The sequence below is a fragment of the Pan troglodytes genome, chromosome 15, assembly GCF_028858775.2.
Source record: "Pan troglodytes isolate AG18354 chromosome 15, NHGRI_mPanTro3-v2.0_pri, whole genome shotgun sequence".
NCBI lineage: Eukaryota > Metazoa > Chordata > Mammalia > Primates > Hominidae > Pan > Pan troglodytes.
Window position 1 is genome coordinate 29,206,218 of NC_072413.2, and position 12,329 is coordinate 29,218,546.

At 39.2% G+C, this 12,329-nt stretch overlaps 1 protein-coding gene across 10 annotated transcripts in view; it reads right to left on the bottom strand.

Moving 5' to 3' along the window:
- Positions 1 to 12,329, bottom strand: part of STRN3 (striatin 3) — a 130,911-nt gene that overhangs the window by 61,898 nt on the left and 56,684 nt on the right. For 5 of the 10 annotated variants that reach the window (XM_063793282.1, XM_016925956.3, XM_016925953.3 and 2 more), the window contains exons 2-3: positions 1,996 to 2,099; positions 1,479 to 1,552 (exon numbers count right to left, since the gene is read on the bottom strand). In XM_063793282.1, the coding sequence (XP_063649352.1) occupies positions 1,479 to 1,552; positions 1,996 to 2,024 (103 nt within the window). In that variant the 5' untranslated portion in view covers positions 2,025 to 2,099. Of the gene's footprint in view, positions 1 to 1,478; positions 1,553 to 1,995; positions 2,100 to 4,920; positions 5,839 to 9,806; positions 10,408 to 12,329 lie in introns of those variants that run through there. The other 5 variants (XM_054665935.2, XM_016925957.3, XM_054665936.2 and 2 more) reach the window with 5 other exon arrangements.

Here is a 12,329-nt window from a genome sequence, read left to right on the forward strand (position 1 = left end):
CAAGCAACATTTCATATATTTATTGGCCATTTATATAACCTCTTCTATGGTGTGTCTGTCTTTTTAAGTCTTTTGCCCATTATTCTATCTGATTATCTGTTTTCCAAATGTAGAAGAAAGGGAACTCTTTTATATTTTAATATGACCTGTTTATAAGGTTAGGTTTAGGCTGTATCTATTTATTTTACTGAGAAAGGGGTATAAATACTTATATATCTTCTACTATGATCAAATCAATATTTTGTACATTTTCTTTCTTATATTGATTTCTTTGGGGGTATATAAAAGGCGACATTGTTTCATTTAATATTATCTCCATATATACTCTGACATAAATAATTTTACAATATTTTGTTCACACGATATACTTCTGCCCATCCCTTTGTTTGGTTTTCCACTAAACATCCTGAAGAATTTTTCTACATAACTGAAAACATTTTACTTCGCTGTTATTGTGTGTCCTGTAAAGAAAATACTTGGTTGGATATTAGTTTATTCCTCAACTTGACGAACTTTTAATATTTAGGTTTATACAGATAAAAACAGATTGTCTTGCCACAATTTCAGTTGTGAGCAAAAAAGACTTATCTTGCTTTATACAAACTGTTATACTGGGACCACCTAGCCAATTCTGACTCTCCTTAGCCTCTACTGCAGGCTCAGTGTGGCTTTAACTAGCCTCCTTTCTTTACACACAGACCAAGCCCTACAGTTCTAGAAGTGCCTGCTTATTTTCTGAATATTCTAGCCATACTGGAAATAAAATGAGTCAAGAAAAAAAAAAAAAGCTCTGAATTCACCAGGTATTTTTCTGGTGAAGTCACTCTACTCCCTTTAACTGCAAAGAGAAGACTATAATAATCATGGCTTGGAAAAAGTAGACCTTCCATGTTTCTGTTCCTGATTTTTGCTTTTTCCAAGGAGGAGATTCTAATATAGTTTCTTGGCATCAGAATAAGCCTTTATAACCACTGAAAAGCCAGGTCAAAGAAAACCTATGCCACTCCCATCTTGGTCTCTTAATTTTATATGTATGACAACAAATGGAAGCTCTAAAGTTCTGCTGCTAAGACTGAAAGTGTTAAAGACTAAAAAATAAATCAACTGCAAATTTTATGTATGGTGTGTGTTTCTGCCAAGTTCTACATACTTAATATTGAACTCAAAAACAATTAACTAAAATTCTAAAATTTACTATAATACCTAACTTTGTTACCTTTCAGCTCAAATTACTACCATAAATGCAACCACACTTTTACACAGATTTCAACTCAAGGATAATAAGACAAGTTGCCTCGGATTAAGATGTATATGAAACTATTTACTTTTACTCATTTAATATTTTTTCCCAAATTCTAGACAGTTTACAATAGTCATTCTCTAATATTATCAAACCAAAATGCGGGTAAAGAGAACATGTCTGTTACATAAAAAATGAATTAAAAAAAAAAAAAAAGTAACAGAAGAAGCAAGTTTACCTGACTCAAAGGTTGGCATTTTCAAGTCACCTTGGTTCAGTTCCGTGCCATATTTTAATTTGTGATATTTTGCCCTGAAAATTTAATCACAAATTAGTAAAATCACAACTTCTTCTTTTTGTCACTCTTGCTTTATATTACTCCAATAACAAAACATAATATGAATGTCTGTTTCTTTAAACTTTGTTTGCAAAGAACATTGAAGACTATATTGCTGTAAAAGAAAAAAAAGGTAAGTTTCCCAAGTAACACATACCCAAAAGTTAAAAAAAGATCAATTATCCTGTCTTTTTTTTTAAGTTCCAAAATTTAGATTCTGTAACAAAACACATTTCAATTGAATTATTTTAATCTCTTTTGCCTTTCTTTCCCAAGTATGAATCAAATCAAGACAGCATCATGTATTCGGGCAAGGATTTGTACCTTTCAAAAAAAGCTGCCAAATACACAGTACAATGGTATACATGAGTATACTATTGTTCTACTTTATTCATGTAACAAAATGAGGCACACATACCTTTCTTGTTTTAATGCATACTCTAACATCTTTATTCTTCTTACTAAGTCCTTCTTCAGGTTCTCTTGACCTTTTCTTTCGCCTTGTAGAAATGCAATCCGGGCCTAAAAATATAAAAGATGCATTTATTTACATTTTTCCTTAACCATACATAGGAAACTGAAAAATGGAAAACGATAAACACAAACTGTTGCACTTGACTCATGATATCAAGATTTTAAGTTCATAAAAACGGGTCAGGCAATGGCTCACACCTGTAATCTCAGCACTTTGGTAGGCCAAGGCAGTAGGACTGCTTGAGACAAGGAGTTTTAGACCAGCCTATGAAACATAGTGAGACCTCATCTCTACAAAAAATTTTTTAAATTGGCCAGGTGTAGTGGTGTGTGCCCATAGTCCTAGCTACTCGAGGCTGAGGGGACTCTGTCTCAAACAAACAAACAAACAAACAAAACTCATAAAATGTCCAAACTTTGTTAGATCTAACACATCCCTTTTAAAATAAAGATAACTATAAATTAGCTAGTTTATAATCCTTAAGATCCCTAATATTAATATTTCACCTTCACATAACCTTGAAAGAAAAATATACATAAAAATGCCACCTAATTCCTAACATACAATTCACAAAGAACTGAAAAACATGTCCACAAGTAGATAAATACGTCAGAAAATGAGATATTATTTCAAAAAACAGATTACTTCAAAAGCTTTTCTTGAAATACTAGAAAATTTATAATCTGAGCTAGGCTCGTGGCTCATGCCAGTAATCCCAGCACTTTGGGAGGCCGAGGCAGGCAGATCACCTGAGGTCAGGAGTTCAAGACCGGCCTGGCCAACATGGTGAAACCCCCTCTCTACAAAAATACAAAAATTAGTTGTGCATGATGGCAGGTGCCTGTAATCCCAGCTACCCGAAAGCCTGAGGCAGGAGAATCGCTTGAACCTGGGAGGCGGAAGCTGCAGTGAGCCGAGATGGTGCCACTGCATTCCAGCCTGGGCAACAGAGCGACACTCTGTCTCAAAAGAAAAAAAAGGGGCCGAGCGCGGCGGCTCACGCCTGTAATCCCAGCACTTTGGGAGGCCGAGGCGGGTGGATCACGAGGTCAGGAGATCGAGACCATCCTGGCTAACACGGTGAAACCCCGTCTCTACTAAAAAATACAAAAAATTGCCAGGCGTAGTGGTGGGTGCCTGTAGTCCCAGCTACTCGGGAGGGTGAGGCAGGAGAATGGCGTGAACCCGGGAAGTGGAGCTTGCAGTGAGCCGAGATGGTGCCACTGCACTCCAGCCTAGGCGACAGAGTGAGACTCCATTTCAAAAAAAAAAAGAGAGAGAGAAAAAAGAAAATGTATAATCTTTCCATTGTACCACCCCACTCCAAATTCCATTTTAATTCTTGAAACAGTAAATGCCATAGTATTACAAATAGTTTAAGTAAGCCACCATATATTCCATTACCTCATTGCTTTCTATTGTCATTTTTCCACTGTGAGAGAATTTTTTTCCTTAAGTGCCTTTTATCCTTATTTCCTGAAAAAGGCAATTCTCTGCCTTTTTCTAGCCCTTCCCTATATGTCAGCCTCCTTTAACCACCTCACACTAAAGAATAATGTTGAAAGAGACTGGCATCTGTCTGGGGACATTTGCCATTATCTACACATTGACAATAAAACTAATTCTCACAAGAGGTAGAATGTTCTTGCAGAGATGACACAGGTGCATTTGTTCAGTATGAGAAAGAAAGCTATTCAGTAAGCTAAATTGTTGTTAAAACTTTAGTTATGATGTGTTCATTTCTACAAGAGAAATATATTAGCCAAAGAGACCAGCTAAATCAAGTCAACTAATAAAAACACCTAAGTAATAAATAACTGCTGTCATCAAAAAAACTGTTACCCTAAAAAAAGTTTGTATGAAATTATCTACAACTTCTTAACACCTGAGAAGCTATAAATAGCTACAGAGTTCATGACCAGCCTTGGCAAGACAGCGAGACCCTGTTTGTACCAAAAAATCAATAATTAGCCAGGCGTGGTAGCATGTTCCTGTAGACTTAGCTACTTGGCAGGCTGAAGCAGGAGAACTGCTTGAGCCCAGGAGTGAGGCTAGAGTGAGCTATGATCACATCACTGCCCTCCAGCCTGGGCGACAAGCAAGACCCTACCTCTACAAAATAAAAATAAAAATAAACAAATAAGCAGCTACATGACACTTATAAATACATATTTAAAAAATTTTTAAAAAGCACTAGGAGGAATAATAAAAGTTCAGAACCTAATAGTCTATGATCCTCAAGAAAAGAGCAGCACTTACTCTCTAACAAGCTGTGGAGCAAAGGGAAAAGATGTCAAATTCGTCATACACTTTTAAGAAAGATTCTGACTAGTGTTTTCTCCTGTGTTGGCTGTTTGTTGTTGTTGTTTTTAAAAACCACTAAGCCCATACTATAGAACCATTATGTATCTCTCAATTTTCAGATCTAATAAGTGTTCTAAAATTACCATTACAAAAAGCTGAAGGAAACCTGTTTTATTATTCTGCTTCTGAAGAAGTAAAAATTGGTGGGTTTCTGATTGAGAAAGGCATTGAAACTAAGTGAAAGTCATAATGTCCTCTAAGAGGATTCTTTTTAAAAAAAGACAACCCAGCAGCAGTATTTCCTATTAGAATCTTATACTGTTGTGAGAATTGGTTTTCATTTCCTTTTTTTGAATTTTTGTATTACCAACTATCCACACTTAGACAATCTAGTAAAATAGACAAGCACAAACCACACACCAAAAAGCAAAAATTCCAAAGCAGTACTGAGCAGACGGCTGAAAGGAAATAATTTGCGAGAATTTAGGACAAGGAAAACGCTCAAGAATTAAAAACAAAACCTTTTTAAAAAATGTGGACTAGGGTGGGCATGGTGGCTCACACCTGCAATCCCAGCACTTCCAGAGTCCAAGGCAGGAGGATCACTTAAGACCAGGAGTTTGAGACCAGCCTGGCCAACACAGCAACACCTCGTCTTCACTAAAAATTTAATAATTAACTGAGTGTGGCGGTGCACGCCTGTTATCCCAGCTACTTGAGGGGCTGAAGCAGGAGGATCATTTGAGCGGAGGGGTCGAGGCTGCAGTGAGCCATGATTGCCATTGCACTCCAGCCTGAGCGACAGAGCAAGACCCTGAATGAAAAGAAAAAAACAAAACAAAACAAACACCACCACCACCAACACATGGATTAACCAAAAATACATGGAAGAGGACCAAGTAAATGAGAGAGAAGTCATAATGACTGGAACTGACCTTATGACCTCATATCATCACGTATCTAGAGGGTAAACTGATTGAAAAGGTAAAGGTTATACCTGATAGTGATAACAACATAATAATGACCAATTAAATAATAAATGTAGCACTCAGTACAGGATCATTAACAATCTACTTTTCAGCAATGTTATAGCATCATCTCTGCAAATAAACACTTTTAAAAGTAACCTCAAAAAACACATTCCCCATGGCATCAAAAAATAAAAGTACCTAAAAAAGGCAAGGTGGCACATGACTATAATGCCAGCTACTTGGGAAGCTGGGGGGTGGGGGAGAATTGCTTGAGCCGGGGACTTCGAGACCAGCCTGGGCAACACAGTAAGACTCCATCTCCAAAACTATAATAGATAAAAGTAACTAGGAAAAAACCACCAAAGATGGGCAAGAGCTTTATACAGAAAATATAAAAATTGAACAAAGGCATTAAAGACAACCTAAACGGACTAGCTGACTACTGTAAAAATATCAATTTTTACCCAAATTGACTGACAGATTTAATTTCAATCAAATTCTGAATTTGCATGTGTAGAACCTGACAAGCTGATACTAAAATTTACCAAAAAAAAAATTCAAATTACCTAGAACAGCCAAGACAATTATAAAGAATGAGATGGGCCGAGTACAGGGGGCTCATGCCTATAATCCTAGCACTCTGGAGGCTGAGGAGGGTGGATTGCTTGAGACCAGGCGTTCAAGACCAGCCTGGGCAACATGGCAAAACTATATCTCTACAAAATACAAAAGTTAGACAGGTGTGGTGGCATACACCTGTAGTCCCATCTATGTGGGAGTACTGCTTGAGCCCAGGAGGCAGATGTTTCAGTGAGCTATGATCAGGCCACTGCACTCCAACCCGGGCAACAGAGTTTCAAGAAAAAAAAAAAAAGAATGAGGTGATAGAATTTGCTCTACTAAACAATAAGATATAACACTGCAGAAATTAAGACACTGATGACTCAGGGATAGGAAAATGAACCAAAGAAACAGAACAGAAAGTCCAGAAACAAACTAAAGCATAGAAGATCACATGATTTATGAAAGATGGCAGTGCAGAACATTGAGAAAAAAATGGTTGCTTCAAAAATGGTGCTTAGTAATAGAGAATCCAAATGTGGGCTAAAAATGAAAATGAGGCTGGGCGCGGTGGCTCATGCCTGTAATCCCAGCACTTTGGGAGGCTGAGGCGGGCAGATCACGAGGTCAGCAGATCGAGACCATCCTGGCTAACACGGTGAAACCCCGCCTCTACTAAAAATACAAAAAATTAGCCGGGCGTGGTGGCGGGAGCCTGTAATCCCAGCTACTCAGGAGGCTGAGGCAGGAGAATGGCGTGAACCTGAGAGGCGGAGCTTGCAGTGAGCTGAGATGGTGCCACTGCACTTCAGCCTGGGCCACAGAGTGAGACTCCATCTCAAAAAAAAAAAAAAAAAAAAATAGAAAGAAAAGAAAAAAAGAAAATGAACATCTGCCTGATACTTTCTGCCTCATACAGTTACAGGAGGATTACAGATCTAAAGATGAACGCAGGACAGTAATGCTTTTAGGATAACAAGTATCATCACAACTTCAGATTAAGGGGAGATTTCTTGAAAAAGACAAAAACACTAGCCATAAAGAAAAGGATTAAAAATTCATTACAATTAAAAAACTTTTATTCAAGATAAAAGAGGAATTGGCAACCTATCCCAGGCTTGTTTTTGCATAGCCCTAAAACTAAAAATGTTTTTTAAAGTACCATAAAACAAGAAACAAAGAATAGGCAACACAAACCCTTTGTAGCCCACAAAACCTAATATACTTACTTTAAAAGTCTGTCAATCTCCCATACTAATATCAGATAAATTGGCTTAAAATTTTAAAAAAGACAAGAGACAAAGAACATTATATACAGTCATGTGCCACATGACATTTCAGTCAATGACAGACTGCATATACAACAGGGGTCCCATATGATTATAATGGAGCTGAAAAATTCCTATCGCCTAGTGAAGTCGTAGAAGTCTAGAAGTCGTAGCTATTGTAACATTGTAGTGGGACGCATTAGACGCATTACTCACGTTTGTCCTGATGGTTATAAACAAATCTACTGCGTTGTCAGTCGTACAGAAGTACAATACATATAATTATGTACAGTGCTCAATACTTATAATGACAATAATGACTATTCTACAGTTGATTTACTATACATTTTTGTTTTGAGACACCCAGACTGGGTTGTAGTGTGCAGTCACAGATCACTGTACCCTCTAAGTCCTGGGCTCAGGTGATCCTCCTGCTTCAGCTTAAGGCTCGGGCCACCAGCCAGGCTAATTTTTTAAAAATTATTTTTGTAGAGAAGGGTATTGCTTTGTTGCCCAGGCTGGCCTTGAACTCCTGGCCTCAAGTGGTCCTCTTGCCTTAGCCTTCCGAGTTGCTAAGATTACAGGTGTGAACCATCGTGCCTGATTCTATTGTTATTTTAGAGTGTATTCCTACCTATAAAAAGAAAAGTTAACTGCAAAAGTGCCTCAGGCAGGTCCTTCAGGAAGTATTCCAGAAGAAGATATTGTTGTCATGGAAGATGACAGTTCCATGTGTGTTACTGCCCTTGAAGACCTTCCAGTGGGATAAGATGTGGAGGTAGAAGACAATGATTAACCTAGGCCTTCCTAGGCCTTACATAGGCATAGGTTAATATGTGTGTTTGTGTCTTCATTTCTAACAAAAAAAGTTTAAAAAGTAAAAATAAATCAAAATTTTAAAAACTAGAAGAAAACTAATAGAATAAAGATAAAAAGAAAATATTTCTATATAGCTGTACAATGTGCTTGTTTTAAACTGTTATTACAAAAGAGTTAAAACGCTGAAAAAATTAAAATTTATAAAGTAAAATGATTATGGTAAGCTAATTTATTATTGAAGAAAAAAATTCACATAAATTTAGTAAAGTCTAAGTATACAGTGTTTATACAATCTACAAGAGAGACAATGCCACAGGCCTACAAATTCAATCACCACTCACTGACTCAACCAGAGCAATTTCCAATCCTAAAAGCTTCATTCATGGTGAGTGCCCTACACAGTTATACCATTTGTTATCTTTCTTTTTTCTGAGACAGGGTCTCACTTTGTCACCCAGGCCACAGTGCATTGGCACGATCACAGTTCACTGCAGCCTCAACCTCCCTAGGTTCAGGTGATTCTCCCCTCTCAGCCTCCCGAGCAGCTGGAACTACAAGCACCTACTACTATGACTGGCTAAGTTTTCTATTTTTTTAAGATGGGATTTCACCATGTTGCCCAGACTGGGCTCAAACTCCTGGCCTCAAGCAATCCTCCCTCCTCAGCCTCCCAGAGTGCTAGGATTACAGGTGTGAGTGACAGCACCTGGCCCCATTTTTTTTTTTACTATACCTTTTCTATGTTTAGATACACAAATACTTACCATTGTGTTACAACTGCCTATAGTATTCAGTACAGTAACATGCTATACAGGTTTGTGGTCTCAGAACAATAGGCTATACCATATAGCCCAAGTGCAGGCTATATTATCTAGTTTGTGTAAGCATACTCTGTGATGTTCACAAGATGAAATCATCTAACGATACATTTCTCAAAACATATTCTTGCCGTTACGTGACACATGACTATGCTAATAATGACAAGAAGATATTACAACTATAAACACACACACACCTAGTAACAGATTATCAAAACGTATGAAGCAAAACTGACAGAATAGAAGGGAGAACAGACAACAGTAGTTGGAGATTCAATACCCCACTCTAAATAATGGATAGAACCACCAGACAAATGGTAAGGAAGAAAACAGAGGATCTGAACACAACAAATCACCTAGCTCTAACACACATATGCAGAACACTTTACCCAACAAAAAAATACACATCTTAAGTGCACATGGGACAGTCTCCAGAACAGACCATGTAAACTGAGTCACAAGTTAAGTCTAAATAACTTTTTAATTTTTTTGAAACAGGGTCTCATTCTATCACCCAGGCTGGAGTGCAGTGGTGCAGTCTCGACTCACTGCAACCTCCAGCTCCTGGGTTCAAGTGATTCTCCTGCCTCAGCCTCCCGAGTAGCTGGGACTACAGGCACACGCCACCAAACCCAGCTAATTTTTGTATTTTTTGGTAGAGACAGGGTTTCACCATGTTGGCCAGGCTGGTCTCAAACTCCTGACCTCAAGTGATCTGCCCACTTTGGCCTCCCAAAGTGCTGGGATTACAGGCATGAGCCACCATGCTCAGACAAGTCTTAATAACTTTAAAAAGACAGATATCAAAGTTTCTTCTCTGACCACAAAAAAATCAAGTTAGAAATCAATAACAAAAGAAAACTGGAAATTCACAAATTTATGGAAATTAAACAACACACTCGAAGAAAAATTAGGTAACAGAAACAAATGAAAACAAACACAGGACATACCAAAACTTAGAGGATGCAATGTAAGCAATGCGCAGGGGGGAATTTATAGATATAAATGCTTACATTAAAAAACAAGAAAAGAGCCAGGTGCGATGGCTCATGCCTGTAATCCCAACACTTTGAGAGGCTGAGGCAGGCAGATCACTTGAGGTCAGGAGTTCGAGATCAACCTGGCCAACATGGCGAAACCCCATCTCTCGTAAAAATACAAAAATTAGGCAGGTGTGGTGGTGCGCATCTGTAGTCTCAGCTATACGAGAGGGTGAAGCATGAGAATCACTTGAACCTGGGAGGTGGAGGTTGCAGTAAGCTGGCAATAGAGTGAGTCTCCGTCTAAAAAAGAAAAACAAAAAACAAAAAACTACACACAAGAGAAGACAGGGCATGGGAGCTGGGATTTGAAGCCAGTTGGATCATGAGGGTTTTGTTGCTCTTGAGAGATTCTTCTAGCAATTTCCATACCAGCCAACACAGATGTTTCTCTTTCTTCATATGATGATCAGGGATCCAAACATATCCAAAAAGCTAAAGAGGCACCATTTGTCCCCCATTGGAATAGCAGGTTTTGCAGCAATTGTTGCAGTGGATATACAAATTGAAGAGCAGGAGAAATATTAAAATGTTCCTTCACCTGATCCACATGCATGTGGCAGCCCAAGGCTTTGTGATGGGAACAATGACTGTTGATGTCAACTATTCCATGCACTGAGAATTATGGGCAAAACCTAAGCCTTAGAAGAAGAGATGCAGGCTTGGCACAGTGGCTCACACCTGTAATCCCAGCACTTTGGGAGGCTGAGGTGGGTGGATCACCTGAGGTCAGCAGTTTGAGATCAGCCTGGCTAATAGGGTGAAACCCCATCTCCACTAAAAATACAAAAATTAGCCAGCTGTGGTGGCGCGCACCTGTAATCCCAAGTACTCCAGAGGCTGAGGCAGGAGAATCACTTGAACTCGGAGGTGAAGGTTGCAGTGAGCCGAGATAGCACCACTGCACTCCAGCCAGCGCACAACAGGGCAAGGCCCCTTCTCAAAAAAAAAAAGAAAAAAAAAGAGAGTCTTGGTCTTGGTGCTGTCTTGGTCTTTGTCTTGTTGCAGGAGCTTGCTCTAGTTAGACATGTCATTATTGAGGTTAAGTGTTCACACAGAAAACACGTTATTTGATGGAATTCAGACGATAACACACTATTTTGAGTATTGACTTCCTTTCTTGCAGGCTTGATTTGCTTGGTGACCAAATTACTAGTCACTAGTTCACTAGTGAACTAGGTCATTCAGAGGAGTCACATTAACAGAAAAGAAACATGTCACCTAATGCAATTGACTATGTAAAAATATCCACCTTCTTAAACTGTTATAATGAAATTAGTTCTAAAGAAGACAGCAGGCCAATCCAGAAGTACTCCCAGTTTGCTGCAGAATCCCACATGCTTTGGATGTTATATAGGAGTCCTATTTACCCCAGTTAATTTACTTTCTTCTGCCTGCCAAGTAGACTGGTTGGCTCCTTAAGTGCATGGGGGTGCAGTGGTTTATGTCTGTAATCCCAGCACTTTAGGAGACTAAGGCAGAAAGGTCACTTGAGGCCAGGAGTTCAATACCAGCCTGGGCAACACAGCAAGACCCATTTCTAAAAAAAAAAAACAGAGGCCAGGAGCGATGGCTCACACGTGTACTGTAATCCCAGCACTTTGGGAGGCTGAGGCAGATGGATCACCTGAGGTCAGGAGTTCAAGACCAGCCTGGCCAACATCATGAAACCCCATCTCTACTAAAAAAATTAGCCAGGCATAGTGGCAGGTGCCTGTAATCTCAACTACTCAGGAATCTGAGGAACGAGAATCGCTTGTACCAGCCTGGGTGACAAAAGTGAAACTCCATCTCAAAAAAAAAAAAAACCAACAAACAAAAGTGCATGGGGCCAGACATCTGTAATCCCAGTGCTTTGGGATGCTGAGTGTTAGATATGAGTTCTAAATTTCTTTTCAAATAATATGTCAGTATGTTCCACTCTTTGCCTTCTACTTTTAAACTTAACTTCCTGGTAAAGCAATCTTTTTCGATTACCCACTCCACCCTGACTCATTCCAATTACCTACTCCACCCTGACTCACCTGCTCCACTCTACATTCCAATCACCTGCTCCATCCTAACTCATTCCAATTACCTGCTACCTGCTCTGCCCTGACCCCCGCCAAAGCACTCACCCTGTCATTCTCTTTTAATTAGCCAATCGGAATTAGTTTAGCCTGTGCGTCTAACCCTAGCCGACAGGGGAACAACACAGCAGCAAAGGGTCACGTGCATCAGGGATAAGAACCTCTTCCCCTCCCTTGTCCAAGTGTGCGCTCACCATTGTTCCATCTGTAAGGGTGCACCCTTCTATACAGAAGTAACTTGCCTTGCTGAGAATTAAAAAGAAAATTTTATATCTGAGTGCTATTTCTTTTGCGGCACCGAAACTTTATATATAACAATGTGGGGGCTCATCCAGGATTACATTCCCCACCAGGGACAGTCTCTGGTTCTCTCTCGTGAGGAGGTGCACCCTGCCCTATTGTGGCAGCCTCAGGGATGAGAAATCAA